Raw genomic sequence first — 22,616 nt, 5'->3', positions numbered from 1 at the left:
TTGAAACAAATTCTTTTACTTTTGGGCCTCTTATGATCCAGGATAGGTAAGACTTTCCCTTAAACCCATGCCGGCTACGTGGTCCTTGAACACGCTGGGTGGTAAGCTTTTCGTTAGCGGATCCGCAAGCATATCTTTTGTCCTTATATGCTCGAGACTTATTGTTTGATCCTGGACCTTGTGTTTCACAACATAATACTTAACCTCAATCGGTTTCGTAGCATTACTCGACTTGTTGTTGTGAGCATAAAATACTGCAGGCTCATTGTCGCAGTACATCTTTAGTGGTTTGTCAATACAATCTACCACTTTCAAGTCGGGTATAAATTTCTTTAACCATAATGCCTGCCCCGTGGCTTCATAACATGCTATAAATTCTGCATACATCGTGGATGATGCAACTATCGTCTGTTTGGAGCTTCTCCACGAAATAGCTCCCCCTGCGAGGGTGAATACATATCCAGATGTGGATTTTCTATCATCTTTATCCCCCGCAAAATCTGCATCTGAATACCCTCTTATTTCTAGGGAATCAGATCTTCTGTATGTTAGCATGTAGTTCTTTGTGCCTTTCACATAACGCAATGCCTTCTTTACCATTTTCTAGTGTTCAAAACCTGGATTTTCTTGATATCTACCGAGTACTTCGGTGATAAATGTTAAGTCAGGGCGAGTGCACACTTGTGCATACTGTGGGCTTCCAATAGCCGAAGCATATGGAACCGCTTTCATTTGATCGAGCTCGTATTGATTTTTGGGACTTTGATGTTTCCCAAAACTGTCGCCCTTGACTATAGGGGCAGGTGTGGCACTGCACTTATGCATATTATACTTACTTAGAATCTTTTCTAAATAAGCCTTTTGCGATAGTCCTAATACTCCATTTATTTCTATCTCGGTGAATTTCTATGCCCAAAACATATGACGCTTCACCAAGATCTTTCATATCAAAATTTGAGGACAAGAACTTCTTTGTCTCTTGCAGTAGACTAACATCACTGCTGGCAAGCATAATATCATCCACATACAAGATTAGGAAAATATATTTTCCACTTTTAAACTTTGCATAAACGCAATTGTCCTCAATATTTTCTTTAAATCCAAATCTCTTGATTGTTTTATTAAACTTTAGATACCACTGTCTGGAGGCTTGCTTTAATCCATAAATGGATTTCTTTAGGCGGCATCCCATTTCTTCCTTGCCTTCCATGATAAAACCCTTGGGTTGTTTCATGTAGACATTTTCTTCTAAATCCCCGTTTAGAAATGCCGTCTTTACATCCATTTAATGCAACTCTAAATAAAAATGTGCAACTAGTGCCATGATGATTCTGAAGGAATCCTTACATGAGACCGGAGAAAATGTCTCATTGTAATCTATCCCTTCTCTTTGTGTAAATCCTTTTGCCACAAGTCGTGCTTTATACTTTTCAACATTCCCATTGGAGTCATATTTGATTTTGTAGACCCATTTGCAGCCCACTGTTTTGGCTCCTTTAGGAATATTCTCTAAATCCCAAACATGGTTGGCACTCATCGATCTCATTTCGTCTTCCATGGCCTTCACCCACTTTGATGAATCTGGGCTTCTCATGACTTCTTCATATGAAGTGGGATCACCTTCCATATGAACTGTGTTGTAAACTTTGTAATCAGTCGAAATGGCTGATTTTCTAGCTCTTGTAGACCTTCTAGGGGCCTCAATCTCTGGAGCATTCTGTTCCTCAACTTGTGGCTCAGCTTCTGGAGGTGGTTGTTGTTGCTCCCTTTCATGCTCAACAAATGGTTCATTCGGCTCCTGACGGACATGTTCCGAATTTTCACGCATCGTTGTCATGGGTGGAGTCACAACAGGCTCTTGCACCACAATCGCAGGGATCGTCGGTACAGGTGCACATGGTAGCACAAAAAATGGCTCCTGAGTCATCGGATTAGGTGCATGCACCCTCTTCTCCTCAAGATCAATTTTCCGAGCTACCATGCTCCCCCTCATCATTTCGTCTTCTAAGAAGACATCATGTCTTGTTTCTACAAACTTTGTGAATTTCTCTGGACAGTAGAAACGATAACCTTTTGACTTTTCAGGATAGCCAATAAAATGGCAGCTGACTATTTTGGTATCTAACTTTGCGATATTTGGATTGAATACTTTGGCCTCAGCAGGGCTCCCCCACACTTTTAGGTGGTTTAGAGAAGGCACTCTCCCTGTCCATAGCTCATAGTGTTTTGGGCACCGATTTGCTTGGTACTCTATTTAGAATGTGAATAGCGGTTTTTAACGCCTCAATCCACAATCCCAATGGTAGGGTGGAATAGCTCATCATACTTGCGCACCATATCCATGAGGGTACGGTTGCGCCTTTCAGCTACCCCATTCTGTTGAGGTTCGCCTGGCATCGAGTACTGAGCGTCTATTCCAGTCTCCTGTAGGAACCTTGCAAAAGGTCCAGGGACTTGGCCATATGGAGTATGTCGACCGTAGTACTCCCCTCCACGATCGGACCTGACTATCTTTATTCTTTTATCATGCTGATTTTTAACTTCAGCTTTGAATATTTTGAATTTATCCAACGCTTCTGTTCTTTCTTTTATTGGATAAATATAACCATATCGGGAGTAATCATCCATGAATGTTATGAACGAATCATAGCCATCCACACTTTTCACCGGAAATGGTCCACATATATCGGTGTGAATTATTTCTAGTGTTGATGTGCTTCGATTTGCACCCTTTTTAATTTGCTTTACAAATTTTCCTTTAATGCAATCGATGCACTATTCTATTTCTGAGAATTCTAATGGAGGAAGAATATCATTTTTAACGAGTCTTTCTATTCTCCCCCTCGAAATATGGCCTAGGCGACAGTGCCATAATTTCGATGATTCATCAGTTCTTTTTCTTTTCTTTCCTTCTGTTTCCGACGAGGATATTTGTTCATTCACTTTACACACAGACAATACTTTTTCACGCAAGGACAATAAATAAAGCTCATCATGGAGTATAGCAACCCCAACATAAGAATTATTACACCATATGGCACATTTGCCATGTCTAAAATAACATTGATAACTGTCTTTATCTAAGCGCGATACACTTATTAAATTTCTATGTATGGAAGGAACAAATAAGACATCTCTAAGCAGAATAGTTAAGCCATCAACTAGCTCCAAGAGGACGTTGCCAACAACTTCAACTTCTGCTTGAATTCCATTCGCGACTTCAACGCATCCTTCGCCTCTTTTCGTAGTCCTCGTCGAATGGAATCCCTGTAAAGAATTTGCAACATGAACAGTTGCACCTGAGTCAATCCACCAAGTATATTTCGAAAACTGTGTATACATGGATTCATTTACAAAGGAAACTAAATTGTTACCTTTCTTTGCCATTAATTCTTTCAGAAAAGCAGGGCAGTCTTTCTTGTAGTGCACAGTCTTCTGACAGTGAAGACACTGATCTTTGTTCACTGGCAATGGCCTGTGCTGGAACTTCTGATGATGCTGCATTGAGTCTTTACCATATTGCTTTGAAGGAGAGCCATTGTTGCTTGGTGTGAATGGCCTTTTCTTATTGTCCATCACATAATTGAGAGTACCTCCATTTTGTGCCTTGAGTCTGTCCTCCTCTTGCACACACATGGCAATGGTCTTTTCAATGTCCCATTTCTCAGGGTTCATGTTGTAATTGACAACAAAGTTGTCAAAATGTTGTGGCAATGAGGCCATCACCAAGTGAACCAGAAGTGCAGGCTTCAGCTCTAGGTCAGCATCCATGGGCTTCAGCTTTGCAGCCAGGTTGCTCATCCTGAGGATGTGCTCCCTGATGCCATGTGCACCTCCACTGTACTTTTCTGTCACCAGCTGCTTCAACAGCTGGGTTTCATATGTCTTTGAAGAACCAGTGAACTGGCTCTTTATCTTTTCTAAGTACTCCTTAGCAGAAGCACACTCTGTAATTGAGCCCACTATGGCTTTCTCAATTGTATTCTTTATAAATGCCATGCACTTTTTGTTGGGAGTCTGCCACTTTCTGTTCTCTAGTGTGTAGGACATCTCCACAGGAGCATGGTCCCTTTTCTTTTTAGCCCATGCATCATCAGTATCCGTGTCATCTCTGACAGGGTCAGCAGGCTTGATGGGCTGCGGTGTGTCAACCACCCAGTCCACCTCAGCACAGACAAAGGCGAATTCCACCTTCTTCCTCCATTCTGTGTAGTTATCCCCTCTAAGGGTGGGAACATCCTTGATGCAGATCATAAAGTAGAACCCTCCTGAAAACCACAAAGAAGTGAGAACAGTACAATTGCAAATTATAATCCAACGTTGGTCTGAATTAAAACATGCAACTGTGTTAATGCAAATAAAACTATATCACCGTCGGGCAGAAATAGAGATAAATGCACATATCATCATTGCAACCAAACCATGGTCATGTCATTAATAACGTTGGTCAAAAAATAACAGAACCATAATTGTCACAATAATCACTTTTATTCATACTTTCAAAATTCAATAGTCACTTTTGCATTTAAAATGCTCCTTTCACTATATGCAGCGGAAACTGTGAATTTAAACTTTAAACTTTGAACTTTTCAGAGGCATTTCTTTTACTTTTTAATTTCTGAACAAATATTTTGTTGGTCCTATTTATTCAGAAAAAACTAGACAAAATTTGGCCAAAAAATGACCCAAAACTGTCTAAAAATGCTTCTGTAATAAATAAAACTGTGAAAAAACTGTAAACTGTCTGTTACTGTCGCGGCCCACGCGGCCCGCACGCGCCGAGCGATGCGCAGCCTACGCGGCACCCACGCGGCCAGCAGCCGCGTTCGCGCACGCGGTGCGGCCTACTAACGCGCCTCGCCGCGGCCTTCCTTCGGCCCGCCCGCGAGCCCACGCGGCCCGTCCACGGCGCCGACGCGGCCCGGCCACGGAGCCCACGCGGAGAGGCAGCGCGGCACGCTCCTGGCCGTCGGATCCATCCGACGGTCGGCCATCACTTTCGGGCGGTATAAAAACTACCAACCCGGCAGAAAACCCTAACCCTAAAACATTTTCCTCCCGAGCCCCTTCTCTTTCTCCTCTGTGATGTCCGGCGGCGGCGGCGGAGAGGCTTTTCCTCCCGCTGGCTCGCCCCGTCCGGCGCTTTCTGGCGGCAACGACAGCGCACAGCTCCGTCCCGCCCGCCCCGCAGCAGTCTCCCGCCGTTGTGTGTGGGCTAGCTAGGCTAGGCGACGCGCTGCCCACCCCTTTCCCTTTCCTTGCCCGAGGCAGGTGGTGGCGCCCCCCTGGTTTTCTTGCCGGTGTGCGCGTTCACCCGAGGGTGAGCGCACCGCCGTCAAGATAACCGGAGGCGGTGCCCTGTACTTTGCCGGCGACGTGAAGCAGCAGCAGCACGGTAAGCACGGTAGGTTTTCTTTCACTTTTCTTTGCCCCCGGCCTGCATAGCAAGTGGGAGTAGCCCTTCTTCCCGATGCCTTGGCTTGCCGATGCGCATCGGGATCGAGAGGGGCGGCGCGGCCTTGCGGCGGCACGAACTTTGCCGGCGAGATGGGCCTCGGCCGGTGATCTTTCTTTTCTTTGCTTTTCTTGGGTAGGGTTAGGGTTCTAGTTCATCCTATACATCTGAAAACTGAAGCAATAACCAAAATAACAATCCTAGCAAAACTAGGGTTTCGGGAATGAACTAGAGTTTAACTTTTGCTTTCTTTTCTACCCATAAAACACGAGATCTACACACTAGCCATGGCTCTGATACCAATGTTAACTTTGCTAGATCGACTAGAGTAGCATCCGTGCGGGTAGCTGATACGTCTCCGACGTATCGATAATTTCTTATGTTCCATGCCACATTATTGATGTTATCTACATGTTTTATGCACACTTTATGTCATATTCGTGCATTTTCTGGAACTAACCTATTAACAAGATGCCGAAGTGCCGCTTCGTTTTCTGCTGTTTTTGGTTTCAGAAATCCTAGTAACGAAATATTCTCGGAATCGGACGAAATCAACGCCAAAGATCTTAGAATCCCCGGAAGCATCCACACACGAGAGGGACTGTGAGGGGGCCACAGGCCCACCAAACTATAGGCTGGCGCGGCCAGAGGGGGGGCCGCGCCGCCCTATAGTGTGGCCCCCCTGACAGCCCTGCTGCGCCGCCTCTTCGCCTATATAAAGCCCCTGGATCGAAAACCCTGATGCGTTCGACGAAAACCACAGAAACCTTCCAGAGCCGCCGCCATCGCGAGGCCAAGATCTGGGGGACAGGAGTCTCTGTTTCCAAGACGCCGCCGGAACGGGGAAGTGCCCCCGGAAGGCTTCTCCATCAACACCGCTGCCATCTCCACCGCCATCTTCATCACCGCTGCTGCTCCCATGAGGAGGGAGTAGTTCTCCATCGAGGCTCGGGGCTGTACCTGTAGCTATGTGGTTCATCTCTCTCCCATGTACCTCAATACAATGATCTCATGAGCTGCTTTACATGATTGAGATTCATATGAGTTTTGTATCACTATTATCTATGTGCTACTCTAGCAAAGTTATTAAAGTAGTTCTATTCCTCCTGCACGTGTGTAAAGGTGACAGTGTGTGCACCGTGTTAGTACTTGGTTTATGCTATGATCATGATCTCTTGTAGATTGCGAAGTTAACTATTGCTATGATAATATTGATGTGATCTATTCCTCCTACATATGCATGAAGGTGACAGTGTGCATGCTATGTTAGTACTTGGTTTAGTCTATTGATCTATCTTACACTATAAGGTTACTTAAACATGAGCATTATTGTGGAGCTTGTTAACTCCGGCATTGAGGGTTCGTGTAATCCTACGCAATGTGTTCATCATCCAACAAAAGTGTAGAGTATGCATTTATCTATTCTGTTATGTGATCAATATTGAGAGTGTCCACTAGTGAAAGTGTAATCCCTAGGCCTTGTTCCTAAATACTGCTATCACTGCTTGTTTACTGTTTTACTGTGTTACTACTGCTGCGTTACTACTGCTTGTTTACTACACGCCAGCAAGCTATTTTCTGGCACCGTTGCTACTGCTACTATACATTCATACCACCTGTATTTCACTATCTCTTCGCCGAACTAGTGCACCTATTAGGTGTGTTGGGGACACAAGAGACTTCTTGCTTTGTGGTTGCAGGGTTGCTTGAGAGGGATATCTTTGACCTCTTCCTCCCTGAGTTCGATAAACCTTGGGTGATCCACTTAAGGGAAAACTTGCTGCTGTTCTACAAACCTCTGCTCTTGGAGGCCCAACACTGTCTACAGGAAAGGAGGGGGAAAGTAGACATCAAGCTAATTTTCTGGCGCCGTTGCCGGGGAGGAAAGGTAAAAGGCACTCATACTCCGGTTCCAGGTAAAGTACTTTTCTGGCGCCATTGTGTTTGTGCTCGAAGCTATTTCCTTTAGATCCTGCAATTGCAACTTTTTGTTTCTTGTTTACACTAGTAAGGCATAATGGACAACATCTGTGAGCTTTTTATTCTATTTCCTGAGTCAAGACATGAATGGTTTAATGCGAAAATTAAAAAACCCATGGAATCTTATTTGCATGCTAGTAGCAATGATATTAGTATGAACGCTTTGAACACCATTGTTGCTAATGATATGGAAAATTCTAAGCTTGGGGAAGCTAGCTTTGATGAGCATGATATTTTTAGTCCCCCAAGCATTGAGGAGAAAATTTTCTTTGATGATACTTTGCCTCCTATTTATGATGATTATAATGATAGTAGTCTTTTGGTACCACCTACTATGGAGAGTAAATTTTGTTGTGATTATACTATGCCTCCAACACTTGATGAGAATAATAATGATAGCTACTTTGTTGAATTTGCTCCCACTACAACTAATAAAATTGATTATGCTTATGTGGAGAGTAATAATTTTATGCATGAGACTCATGATAAGAATGCTTTATGTGATAGTTATATTGTTGAGTTTGCTCATGACACTACTGAAAGTTATTATGAGAGAGGAAAATATGGTTGTAGAAATTTTCATGTTACTAAAATACCTCTCTATGTGCTGAAATTTTTGAAGCTATGCTTGTTTTATCTTCCTATGCTTGTTACTTTGCTCTTCATGAACTTGTTTATTTACAAGATTCCTCTTCATAGGAAGCATGTTAGACTTAAATGTGTTTTGAATTTGCCTCTTGATGCTCTCTTTTGCTTCAACTACTATTTCTTGCGAGTGCATCATTAAAACTGCTGAGCCCATCTTAATGGCTATAAAGAAAGAACTTCTTGGGAGATAACCCATGTGTTATTTTGCTACAGTACTTTGTTTTATATTTGTGTCTTGGAAGTTGTTTACTACTGTAGCAACCTCTCCTTATCTTAGTTTTGTGTTTTGTTGTGCCAAGTAAAGTCTTTGATAGTAAAGTAAGTACTAGATTTGGATTACTGCGCAGTTCCAGATTTCTTTGCTGTCACGAATCTGGGTCTACCTCCCTGTAGGTAGCTCAGAAAATTAAGCCAATTTACGTGCATGATCCTCAGATATGTACGCAACTTTCATTCAATTTGAGCATTTTCATTTGAGCAAGTCTGGTGCCATTTTAAAATTCGTCAATACGAACTGTTCTGTTTTGACAGATTCTGCCTTTTATTTCGCATTGCCTCTTTTGCTATGTTGGATGAATTTCTTTGACCCACTAATGTCCAGTAGCATTATGCAATGTCCAGAAGTGTTAAGAATGATTGTGTCACCTCTGAACATGTGAGTTTTTGATTATGCACTAACCCTCTAATGAGTTTGTTTCGAGTTTGGTGTGAAGGAAGTTTTCAAGGGTCAAGAGAGGAGGATGATATACCATGATCAAGGAGGGTGAAAGCTCTAAGCTTGGGGATGCCCCGGTGGTTCACCCCTGCATATATCAAGAAGACTCAAGCGTCTAAGCTTGGGGATGCCCAAGGCATCCCCTTCTTCATCGACAAATTATCAGGTTCCTTCTCTTGAAACTATATTTTTATTCCATCACATCTTATGTACTTTACTTGGAGCGTCGGTTTGTTTTTGTTTTTTGTTTGTGTTTGAATAAATTGGATTACATCATGCTTGTGTGGGAGAGAGACACGCTCCGCTGTAGCATATGGACAAGTATGTCCTTGGTTTCTACTCATAGTATTCATGGCGAAGTTCCTCCTTCGTTAAATTGTTATATGGTTGGAATTGGAAAATGATACATGTAGTAATTGCTATAATGTCTTGGGTAATGTGATACTTGGCAATTGGTGTGCTCATGTTTAAGCTCTTGCATCATATGCTTTGCACCCATTAATGAAGAAATACATAGAGCATGCTAAAATTTGGTTTGCATATTTGGTTTCTCTAAGGTCTAGATAATTTCTAGTATTGAGTTTGAACAACAAGGAAGACGGTGTAGAGTCTTATAATGTTTACAATATGTCTTTTATGTGAGTTTTGCTGCACCGGTTCATCCTTGTGTTTGTTTCAAATAACCTTGCTAGCCTAAACCTTGTATCGAGAGGGAATACTTCTCATGCATCCAAAATACTTGAGCCAACCACTATGCCATTTGTGTCCACCATACCTACCTACTACATGGTATTTTCCGCCATTCCAAAGTATATTGCTTGAGTGCTACCTTTAAAATTCCATCATTCACCTTTGCAATATATAGCTCATGGGACAAATAGCTTAAAAAACTATTGTGGTATTGAATATGTAATTATGCACTTTATCTCTTATTAAGTTGCTTGTTGTGCGATAACCATGTTCACTGGGGACGCCATCAACTTTTCATTGTTGAATTTCATGTGAGTTGCTATGCATGTCCGTCTTGTCTGAAGTAAGAGAGATCTACCACCATATGGTTAAGCATGCATATGTTAGAGAAGAACATTGGGCCGCTAACTAAAGCCATGCTCCATGGTGGAAGTTTCAGTTTTGGACAACAATCCTCAAATCTCAAATGAGAAAATTATTAATTGTTGTTACATGCTTATGCATAAAAGAGGAGTCCATTATCTGTTGTCTATGTTGTCCCGGTATGGATGTCTAAGTTGAAGAATAATCAATAGCGAGAAATCCAATGCGAGCTTTCTCCTTAGACCTTTGTACAGGCGGCATAGAGGTACCCCTTTGTGACACTTGGTAAAAATAGTGCATTGTGATGATCCGGTAGTCCAAGCTAATTAGGACAAGGTGCGGGCACTATTAGTACACTATGCATGAGGCTTGCAACTTATAAGATATAATTTACATGATGCATATGCTTTATTACTACCGTTGACAAAATTGTTTCATGTTTTCAAAATCAAAGCTCTAGCACAAATATAGCAATCGATGCTTTTCCTCTATGGAGGACCATTCTTTTACTTTCAATGTTGAGTCAGTTCACCTATCTCTCTCCACCTCAAGAAGCAAACACTTGTGTGAACTGTGCATTGATTCCTACATATTTGCTTATTGCACTTATTATATTACTCTATGTTGACAATATCCATGAGATATACATGTTACAAGTTGAAAGCAACCATTGAAACTTAATCTTCTTTTGTGTTGCTTCAATGCCTTTACTTTGAATTATTGCTTTATGAGTTAACTCTTATGCAAGACTTATTGATGCTTGTCTTGAAGTGCTATTCATGAAAAGTCTTTACTTTATGATTCAGTTGTTTACTCATGTCATTACCATTGTTTTGATCGCTGCATTCACTACATATGCTTTACAAATAGTATGATCAAGTTTATGATGGCATGTCACTCCAGAAATTATCTGTGTTATCGTTTTACCTGCTCGGGACGAGCAGAACTAAGCTTGGGGATGCTGATACGTCTCCGACGTATCGATAATTTCTTATGTTCCATGCCACATTATTGATGTTATCTACATGTTTTATGCACACTTTATGTCATATTCGTGCATTTTCTGGAACTAACCTATTAACAAGATGCCGAAGTGCCAGTTCCTGTTTTCTGCTGTTTTTGGTTTCAGAAATCCTAGTAACGAAATATTCTCGGAATCGGACGAAATCAACGCCAAAGATCTTAGAATCCCCGGAAGCATCCAGAACACACGAGAGGGACCAGAGGGGGGCCACAGGCCCACCAAACTATAGGCTGGCGCGGCCAGAGGGGGGGCCGCGCCGCCCTATAGTGTGGCCCCCCTGACAGCCCTCCTGCGCCGCCTCTTCGCCTATATAAAGCCCCTGGATCGAAAACCCTGATGCGTTCGACGAAAACCACAGAAACCTTCCAGAGCCGCCGCCATCGCGAGGCCAAGATCTGGGGGACAGGAGTCTCTGTTCCGGCACGCCGCCGGAACGGGGAAGTGCCCCCGGAAGGCTTCTTCATCAACACCGCTGCCATCTCCACCGCCATCTTCATCACCGCTGCTGCTCCCATGAGGAGGGAGTAGTTCTCCATCGAGGCTCGGGGCTGTACCTGTAGCTATGTGGTTCATCTCTCTCCCATGTACCTCAATACAATGATCTCATGAGCTGCTTTACATGATTGAGATTCATATGAGTTTTGTATCACTATTATCTATGTGCTACTCTAGCAAAGTTATTAAAGTAGTTCTATTCCTCCTGCACGTGTGTAAAGGTGACAGTGTGTGCACCGTGTTAGTACTTGGTTTATGCTATGATCATGATCTCTTGTAGATTGCGAAGTTAACTATTGCTATGATAATATTGATGTGATCTATTCCTCCTACATATGCATGAAGGTGACAGTGTGCATGCTATGTTAGTACTTGGTTTAGTCTATTGATCTATCTTACACTATAAGGTTACTTAAACATGAGCATTATTGTGGAGCTTGTTAACTCCGGCATTGAGGGTTCGTGTAATCCTACGCAATGTGTTCATCATCCAACAAAAGTGTAGAGTATGCATTTATCTATTCTGTTATGTGATCAATATTGAGAGTGTCCACTAGTGAAAGTGTAATCCCTAGGCCTTGTTCCTAAATACTGCTATCACTGCTTGTTTACTGTTTTACTGTGTTACTACTGCTGCGTTACTACTGCTTGTTTACTACACGCCAGCAAGCTATTTTCCGGCACCGTTGCTACTGCTACTATACATTCATACCACCTGTATTTCACTATCTCTTCGCCGAACTAGTGCACCTATTAGGTGTGTTGGGGACACAAGAGACTTCTTGCTTTGTGGTTGCAGGGTTGCTTGAGAGGGATATCTTTGACCTCTTCCTCCCTGAGTTCGATAAACCTTGGGTGATCCACTTAAGGGAAAACTTGCTGCTGTTCTACAAACCTCTGCTCTTGGAGGCCCAACACTGTCTACAGGAAAGGAGGGGGAAAGTAGACATCAGTAGCCACTATATCTATATGTATACTGCAAGATCGGAGAGAGATCGAGAGGGAGTGGGAGACAAACCTTCTCCCTTCGAGGAGGAGCTCGAGCCGTTGTCCATGGCGATGGCGCGAGTGGCGTGAGCGTGCGGTGGCGGCGATGGTGGAGCTTCCCGTGAGCACTGCGCTAACCCTAGATCGGTAGGGGATGTCGGTGGGGTGACTGGCGGTGCGGACGAACCTCGTACTGCGAGCCCCGCCCCCACCTCTTTATATAGCGCAGGTCATAGGGACCCACCAACCAGAGATAGGGGTGGGCGCCCCCGATCAGGGCGCGGACGAGGTCAAGGGTGTTATCGATCCGTTGGGATCGATCCCGTGGAGATCATCCTAACAGGACTCAGTCTCTCGAATGTACTCATAGGGGTATCGTGTGCATACGTACAGTGGCAGAGCTAGAGCAAACTCAATCAGGGTGCACTAGCCTGTAATATGTGCTAATTTGTCTCACCAGAGTGCACAAATGATTGATTATGGGGGTGCACACTGATTTTGCAGCTAATTGCAGGGTAAAAACAAGAGCTACCCTGGTGCATGTGCACCCCCGTGGCTCCATGGAGCTCCGCCACTGCATACGTAGGTTCGTAGAGGCGAGTGTATGTACATATTTGCGAGCGTCTATGATTGTATTGTGTTTCGCACAAAAAGGTTATTGGACACGATGGACATACAATCACGTTCAGGCACTACACCGAAGGGAATTTATGTCCGCCGCGGCTGAATAACGAGGCCGGCGCCTTCAGAACTTCCCCCACCGGCGTGCCGGAGACAAATCTACGCTGAAGCTACGTAGGATACCGAATGGGTACCACATGTTAGTGACCCAACATTCTCCCTCCATATAGCCTATTGATGTCTCGAGGGCTCTCCCACCCTGCAAAATCGCCATTACTGCCGCCTATTCCAATGTCGGACATGCACCAACCGTGCCTCCCATCTCACCCTTCCCCTCGCTTTGGCGTTCGCCGACTCCCCGCGAAATGTCTGATGACCTCATGACGAAGAAAGACTGCAAGAATGGTTGGTTTCTAATCAATTCAGAAATGCACTATTACAGCATATGGAGGTCCTAGGAGGAGGCACGATGAGTTTCTTCGTGAGTGGAATGTGCCCGTTCGGCAGGCTGGTCCCGAGACGAATCACGTGCCACATGAGAACTTTGTGATTCCCACCATTTATGATGCTATGTTCCATGGGTTTGACATGTCTAGGATGCCTCTTTTTGGCTCCGGTTGTGCCCCTCGACACCTCCGCGGTGGTGATGACAATGGCAGTGGCACCGGGTAATGGTAGTGGCACCGAGCAGTGGCACTAGCACTGGCACTGGCAATGGTGATGATGAAGATACCGAAGATAGTGTTCAGTGCCGCCATGACCACGACACGTTCTTTGGGTGATCGATAACACATCATCGACTTCTTGTCCCTTTTTGGTGTTTCGATGCCAAAGAGGGAGAAGTGAGTAAGGTCTATTAGGATGACGGGTTCTTTGTCGGGGTTTTCAGGGTTCTCCGTATGCACAAGCCTTGATACTTTATCCCGTTCTTATTGGCTTGTTCTACCATTTTCTATTTCCTTTCGAACCATTTGCTTCAATTTTGTGTGATGGACAAGTTTGTATTAATTCCCTATGAGACTTGGATATCTATTTATGTTATGATATGCTCTCTATCATGCTTGTGTAGATATCCATATTTATAACTTGTGTATGCCATGATTTTTTCCTATGAGATATTGGGGAGCTCTCTACATTCTCTATAGATGAGTTTCGCATTCAAAGGAAAATTCAGCCAAGTGCATATTTGATGCGTGTAAATGCATACATGAACTTTCTCCTTTATCATATTGAATTCGAACATATTTGCAACATATATGATGATAATACCATGTTTTACATTGATTTATGGGGATTTACCAATGATCCCCCTTGTTTGGTTTATAACTCTACAGAACAAAAATTTCCTGTTTTGCGTATTTTTCACGTTCAGAGACCTATACGGAGTCAAATTGATCTGGGATTTTTGGAGCGTCACTTTTTCATCGGGAGAAGCACCATGGAGCTTGGAAGCAGACTTGGATGGGCCTGAGGCCCAAAAGAGGTCAGGTGGCGCGCCCAAACATGGCGGGCATGCCACCCACCCTCTTTCAGCCATCGATCGTCTAATTGACTTGATTCTTTCACCCACCTACGTATTTTGACCTAAAAATAACTATATATATGTCCCCGAAGAGTTCTTGGGAAGAGAGCGCCGCAGAAGATAGAAACACGAAAACAAAGGCATCAACATCGAAGATTGGGGGGGGGGGGACTCCGCCGGAGGGATCTCCACCTTCTCCAACGTCTTCACCATCATCATGATGATCAAGGGGGAGTAGTCCACCTCTGGACTACGGGTTTGTGGCAGTAGCTTGATCTATTTCTCTCATGTTCTTCATAGTTCTTAGTGCCATATGAGCTGCCCTGCATGATTATAGCCATATTTGTAATACATATGTGGTGGGTTCTTATTCTATGATATTGTGCTATGAGATCTGATCGTATTATGTGCAAAATGTATTGATAGATGCATTTTATGTACTCGTTCTTAAGTATTTGTTCTGATCCAACATCTATGCAAGAGTGTGTGTGGGGTGATGTGTGTATTAGATGGAGTAGCATGGTTTTAGTGATTGAATAGTGACAACAAATTCATGATCTATTATGGTTTTGGCTTTTCTTATGCTACCTCGCTAGGGATAAAGTGAATGCATGTGCTATGTTCGTCACGTGACAAACGTGATGATCTGTTTGTTCAAGGTAGCATATTTGATATTCAAACATCATGTCAAAGTACTTATGGCTATGCTCTGTTAGTTCTTAATACAAGATTGCATGCAGTTTTCCCTTTCTTGTGGAGTATAAGAGAGATGTGTTGAATCATCTCTATGTTAGGACATGATGCCCATATGACTGCATATCTTTCACATGTTATTATTTTGCATCCTCATATCTCATTGAGAAATTGCTATTTGTCCACTACAACTTAAAAAGAGAATAGTCAAGTGAACCCATGAACCCCGGTCGACTTTTTATCATAAGAAACACCTTTATCTTGCTTTTATCTTGTTTTCTATTTGCTGCACTATTTAAATTAGAAAAAAATTACTTTTATTATTTGCATCCAAAACACCCAAAACAATGAACCCTTTTAATGTTTTTACTTAGTTACTTTATTCTATCTAGTTTTACTCGCTTTATTATTACTTGTGTTTTATTTACTTACACGAAACCTTGTGCTTGACAACCACACGGTGAAGTTGAGGACACAAGGCTTTATTTCACTTTGCAGGATTGCTAGAAGAAGAGAGGGGAGACAGCTCTTTGCTCAGTTCCTCGAGATTTCGATATAAACCCTCGAGTCACCCTTGTGGGAAAACAACACTCTGCACTTGGAGTGCCAAGGTCATCAAGACATCTTTTGGCATCGTTGTTGGGGAGCAATCAAGACACTCCATCAAGCCATGTCAAGCGCCATCAAAGTATTATCTGGCGGCATTGTCGGCGAGCTGAAAAGAGTTACATCATAGTGGTTCTTGCGTAAGAGGTATTTTCTGGTGTTGCAGTGAAGAATCATCTTACAACTGCGTCTCACCTAAGCTTGGGGAGGTAACACCACTGTGAGCTTTCTTATCTCTTTTATATTTTGCATCGTATTTTATTTGTCTTCTTTTTAGTCTTTACTTATTAGTTCTTTTTCATAAAAATTGAAAAACACATAAAAATTAGTAGTATTATCTTCTGAGAAGCATGGACAGAAGAACTCATTGGCCTTTTAGTGTGAATTTTTTTCCTCAAGATAATGATATCCCTATAGAGTCTTTTGAAATTGATCCTAAAGTAAACAAATCCATTTATGAACATCGCTTTTATGGAAGACCAAATGCCCCATGGAGCATTTAAAAAGATTCAATGAAAAGTGCAAATACATTAATGTGAGGAATATGAATAATAACATAATCAAGGTTAAGATATTCCCTTACTCTCTTGGTGGTAAAGCTTTAGATTGGATTTTTAAATGGCCACCTGGGATCTTCTGAAATAGTAAGACGCATTATAGAAATCATTACTTCCTTTAAGCAAAATAAAGATGAATTACTAGTAAATGCTTGGGAAAGATTTAGAGGGTTTGCATATGGAACAGAAAGCGGGTTTAAGGATTGGATGCTAATATACATGTTCTATAATGGTTTGGGAAGAACCTTTAGAATGTATCTTGATAATAAAAGTGGCAGTAGCTTCATGAATTTAACAACCCAAAATGCTTTTGTGATGCTAGACGGTTTCATCATAGAAGTAAAAATTATAAGAAGTCTAGAGAAAGCCAAAGTTCCTGAAGATGATTTTCATGATAGACATGAGATCTTTGATCTATATAATAGGGAAAAGGAAATTGAAGAAGTTAAAATTCTTAGTGAAGCAAGGAAACCACTTTTGTATCTTGATAAATGTAGTTTGCAATAATTGATTGCTATACTTGTAGTTTGCAATAATTGATTGCTATACTTGAGAAGTTTGCTAAAGATCCCACTATTAATGTCAATTAAGCTAGTTTTAGTTCCTATATTGCTAACTATGTAATTAAAGAAAATATACAAAGATACAAAAATGAGGCTATGATACCACCTAAGCTTGGGGATGCATGGATCCCCAAGATCTTAATTTCTATTGATAAATAAACACATCATGCCATTCTAGATTTAGGATCTAGTGTTTCTATCATATCGAAAGAGCTATATGAATTACTTAATCTAAAAAATATGGAAAAATGATCTATTGATTTATTACTTGCTGATGATTCAATCAAAAAGGCGTTAGGAAAAGTACATGATGTAATGGTTGAATTGCATATGACATATGTGCCTGTTGATTTTATTATTATGGACATGGGTAGCAATACCTCTAGTCCTATAATCCTTGGAAGACCTTTTCTGAGAACAGCATGAGCTATCATTGATTATAAAGAAGGAAATGTCAAGTTCCAAATCCTGCAGAATAAGTGTATGAAGAAATTCCGAGGAAGAAGGAGGTAGCATTCGCTACCACATAATTTCCATTACACTTGAAACAAGTAAGTAAGCCTAGCTATATGGCTATAAATAAAGCGCTCTACGGGAGGCAACCTGAGATATTTTTATATTATGTTTTTTATTTTGCATGCTTGCTGTATCATGTTAGCTTTCATTTAGTTTACTCTCTGGTTTTTAAATAAATTTTCAAGTTTTTACCCGTTTGAATGTTTAAAGTTGCAAACATAATATGGAGTTGTTGTTTTCTGTGGTGCACTTTTTAGCGCATGATTTTTCTGATTTTTTGGTAACTCCTAAAATCTTGCTAAATTCATAGTATCTGTAACTTTTCATCCTATATATGCAAGAATATTGACTAAATTCCTGACATGTCTAAGTCATGCTAAAAATTCAGTTTTGCCGGAGCAAATATTCTAAACAGATTTTGACTTTCATTGTTAGATCCATTCTTTTGAGTATCAAAATGATTTTTACTTGGGACTTTTGATATCCTAGAATGAGTAAAACATTATGTGCTCTCTGGTTAATCAAGATATAATTTCATTTATGATTAAAACAACAGCAGGCATGGTTTCTTTGTACCTCTAATGTCACCCCATAGAAAAGAATGAGAAGAAAAGTTTGTGTTAATGTTTTTTTCAAAGAGAATGGATGAATCTCACTCTATGATAATGCAAGTATGGTGAATATCATAAGCTTGGGTATGCCCATGACACCCCACTGGACTCATTCTAAAACTCCTGGTTTGAGCACCTCTAAACTCTCTTTTTTGAGCAACATAGAATTTTCGCAAAAACTTGAAGCATCCTTGTTTTATTTGTGTCTAGTTTTGTTTTTAAAATGCAAGGACCGCCATATTGAGTGTTCATAATGCATATGAATGAGCTACTGGATCAAACTCTTTTATCTCTGAATGTTTAAAGTAAATTAAGTTGCATGATTATAAAAGAAAAGGAGGAATGCCTAAAGCTGAAATTTATTTTGTGTATGGTATTTGTAGTTTCACATGCTCTATTGAGTGATGATTTGCTATGTGGCTTATTCAGTGCTACTTCTTGCTAGTATACATAGATGTTTAATTTTAATTATCATTGTTTCATGATGAATGAATAGCTCTATGGATACCATTGCATGATTTTAGACCTCTTGCTAGACAATTTTTTTTGAATTCTTACACAAGCATAGACTTGTTTCCAACGTCAACTCAAATCCAATGTCATACCTAGTTATATATCACTTGCAATTCCAAGTATAATCTGTGTGTTATGCCTCCAACCTTTTCAAAATATCCTTTTTGTGTAATTTAAAGCTTATAGGAAAGTAAGGTTTGGGAGGAAAATACCGCTATGCATTTTGTGGGTTTGACTGATTATGAGTAATGAGCTAGACCATAACCACGCCTACTGGAGACATCTTTCAACATTTCACCATCGGAGTATTGCATCCTGCGTTGATCATCATTTCTTTTGTTTTGTTGATGGCTATCTCTTGCGAAATAAGTGGAGGTTATCAAGAGTAAGTATGCATGCATTGTTAGAGAAGAGCAATGGGCCGCTAACCGAAGCCATGTTTAATCATGGTGAAAGTTTCAGCAAAGAGCATCCTCAATAGTAAGAGCAAAAAATTAAAATAAAAAGAGTTAGTGAAAAGATAGAGGGAGAGTGGAAAAAGAAAAGAAAATAAAAAGGAAAAGGAAAAAAAGTTAGATAAGAAAGTGAGAGAGAGAGAGTTAGAGAGGATGCTCAACGTCTGTTGTTCATGTGTTGTCCCGATATGGATGGCCTATAGTTGAGATACCCATCTCCTTTGTTCCTTTGTACATTCGGCATGAAGGCACCCCATTGCGATATTTGGTTGAAACATATGTGTTGAAAAGTCTTGTTAACCCAGAGGTGAGTAACAAGAGGTGTAATCCTTCAATCAATAAAATAGGGCAACATTTACTCATAAAAGGTCAAACACATGACACATAGATATCTTCATATAAGAGATGCATGGTACCCATCCTTATTATTATTGTTGCCATGAATTGCATATCTCAAAATCTTGTTTTATTCTCTCTACTTTTTTATTTTGTTGGATGTTTGGCACATATATTCCCTGGTTACTTTCTTGTGTTCAAGAGTCAAAAGAAATATTCAAGAAAAGAGAGTGCAAAGAGTTTTCCAACAATTCTATAGGATTCTCCTAAGCATGCTTTATGAGTCATACTACTTATCTTTCATGTTTCTTACCAAGCTATTTACTATAATACCATATTTTAAATTGATTTATGGGGATTTATCAATAATTCTCTTTATTTAGTTTATAACTCTGCAGATAAAAACACGAAAACAGAGGCTGCAGCAGCGAAGATTGGAGGGGGGAACTCTGTCGAGATCACCGCCAGAGGGATCTCCACTTTCTCCAATGTCTTCATCATCATCACCATGATAAGGGGGAGTAGTACACCTCTAGAATACGGATTTGTGGCAGTAGCTTGATCTATCTCTCTCATGTTCTTCATAGTTCCTAGTGCCATATGAGCTTCCCTACATGATTATGCATGGCCATATTACCTATGTGGTGGATCCTTATTCTATGATATTGTGCTATGAGATCTGATCCCGTGCAAGATGTATTGATAGATGCATATTATGTACCCCGTTCTTAAGTATTTGTTCTGATCAACATCTAGGCAAGAGCGTGTGTGGGGTGATGTGTGTATTAGATGGAGTAGCCTGGTTTTAGTGATTGGGTAGTGACAAAAAATTCATGATCTATTATGATTTTTCCTTTTCTTGCTACCTCACTAGGGATAAAGTGAATGCATGTGCTATGTTCGTCACGTGACAAAAGTGATGATCTTGTTTGTTCAAGGTAGCATATTTGATATTAAAACATCATGTCAAAGTACTTAGGGCTATGCTATGTTAATTCTTAATACAAGATTGCATGGAGATTTCCATTTCTTATGGAGTATAAGAGAGATGTGTTGCATCATTTCTATGTTAGGACGTGATGCCGATATGAATGTGTATCTTTCACATGTTATTATTTTGCATTATCATATCTCATTGTTGAATTGCTAGTCCACTACAAGTTAAAAGAGACAATAGTCAAGTGAACCCACGAACCCTGGTCCACTTTTTTATCATAAGAAACACATTTATCTTGCTTTTATCTTGTTTTCTATCTGCTGCACTATTTCAATCCGAAAATACAAAAATATTTACTTTTCTTATTTCCATCCAAAAAAACCCAAAAAGTTCAACCCTTTTATTGTTTTTAATTAGTTACTCTATTCTATCTAGTTTTACTTGCTTTATTATTACTTGTGTTTTATTTACTTACACGAAACCTTGTTCTTGACAACCATGTAACGACCCGAAAAAACCCTAATATTAGTTTTTCTCCGTTGCTTGTTTTTCCAAGTCGTTCTGAAGTAATCATCATCATGCATGCATCATATACATGTTTTAAACAAAATAAAATTATTTTTATAAACCCTAGCTTGCGCTTTTTCCCCTCATATGTTTATTTAAAAAACCGTTCTCCCTTATCTTTTTTTTGAAATGATAAAACCCAAAATATTATTATTTTGGATATATTTAAAAACTATTTAAATCTTGTTCAAGTATTTTAAAGTTGCAAAATTAAAATATTTTTGTTGATAAATAAAACCTAATTATTTTATTTCCTTCTCATATGGGTTTATTAATAAAACCTTCTCTTCTCTTTCTTTTAACAAAACCCTAACAAAAAAACTATTTTTATTTCGGTATCAAATATTTTGCCAATGCTTGCAATTGCTTTTCTGACTCTTTCCATCTTTGTATTCAAAATTTAAAATTTATTTGAGCTGGTTTCAAATCTTTTTGCAACAGTTTTTAAAAGAAAAGGAAAACCTAAACCTACCCAGCGTCCCCGGCGACCCGTCTCATCTCCGTCTCTCTTCCTCCTTCTGGCCCAGCCTTGTCGGCCCATCTTAACCCGTCCAACTCTTGCCCCCGCTAACGGAATCGCGCCGGGAGGCTTCCCCCGCGATGGAATCTTCCTTGCCATCATCTCCGGCCGCCGCCGTTTGTCATCAATTTTGGCGCCGTTCTTCTTCCTCCGGACGTTCTGAGCACACCATCAGGTTCTTGGTGAGCTCACACTTCTCCTGGACACCTTCCTTCGCTCTTTTCCTTCTGGTTTCTTCTCTTCGTCATGGTGACCGACTCTTCCGCTGCAGAACCTCGTCTCCGGTGGCTCTCCGGAGAACCCCTCGCGATGGCGCTGCCACTTCCTGGTCCACGCCGACGAGGCACGTTGAACGCGCCCAGCCCCGCTTCCTGGAACCCATAGAGTCTCCCATGTCCGCTATGCCAGCCGCAGGTGATCACCGCGGTGCACACACATGGTTGCCACATCGCCCGCCACGTGTTCGCCACGTCGTCCCCTCGATCCCACCTGTCAGCTTGTGGGGTATTTCCATCCCAGTGAGAAATCAACCCCAGATCCAGATCACGTAAGTTTTGCAGAAAGCCCCCTATCATATTTTAGTTCCTAACCCGCACCCCTGACGCGAAACTTTTTAAGCATAACCCCCTGCACCTTTTGCAAACAACCCCGGGGTCCTTCCTTGGTTACAGATCTTTTTTCGTGTCCTTTTCCCTTTTAAATATACCATTTTTCTATTTTAAACAATAAAACTATTCTGTTAATCTCTTTTAATTGGTAACTTGAAATAAGAAGTGTTACATATGAAAATTGATCAGAAAAATGCACTGAACATGAATGTACCATTCTTGTACCTGTTTGCATCTCACATCATAACAAATGTTTGTAGTTGTGCATGTTCACCCTAATTGAAACCTCAGAGTATTTCGGACACCGACTAGGGTTTCCCGGCTTCGCTTAATATTGAAGTAGCACACCCATGCCATGTTGTGCCATGCTAATCAACATTTAACATTGTCGGTGTAAATGTTGCTCCAACCCTAATTTGCTTGTCCGGGGTTCCGACTCCGCTTAATTTGAATTAATTGCAGCGCATCATATCCTCCATGCCATGCATATTATCTCTTCATCATGTCGGTTCTTTATCCGTAGTAGTAAGATTTGCACCCATTGTGTGTTCCATCATTTTCTTCTTCCCGGATAGGATCACGAAGCGGTGTTGTGAGATACGACAAGTTCTTCTGCAGCGTTTCATAGGTGAGC

General features: G+C 41.1%; 1 protein-coding gene across 1 annotated transcript; it reads right to left on the bottom strand.

The window, feature by feature from the left end:
• Nucleotides 1–3,220: 3,220 nt before the first annotated feature.
• On the bottom strand, nucleotides 3,221–4,994 carry LOC139835499 (uncharacterized). The gene is made up of 3 exons (XM_071825356.1): nucleotides 4,853–4,994; nucleotides 3,375–4,268; nucleotides 3,221–3,267 (listed from the first exon to the last, which is right to left on the bottom strand). Exons 1-3 carry the CDS (start codon nucleotides 4,992–4,994, stop codon nucleotides 3,221–3,223), a joined length of 1,083 nt encoding a protein of 360 aa, XP_071681457.1.
• Nucleotides 4,995–22,616: the final 17,622 nt, after the last annotated feature.

The sequence above is a fragment of the Lolium perenne genome, chromosome 2 (assembly GCF_019359855.2).
Source record: "Lolium perenne isolate Kyuss_39 chromosome 2, Kyuss_2.0, whole genome shotgun sequence".
In the NCBI taxonomy this organism is placed as follows: domain Eukaryota; kingdom Viridiplantae; phylum Streptophyta; class Magnoliopsida; order Poales; family Poaceae; genus Lolium; species Lolium perenne.
The sequence above is the reverse complement of the archived record's forward strand: the minus strand, read 5'-3'. Positions and strand labels throughout refer to the sequence as shown.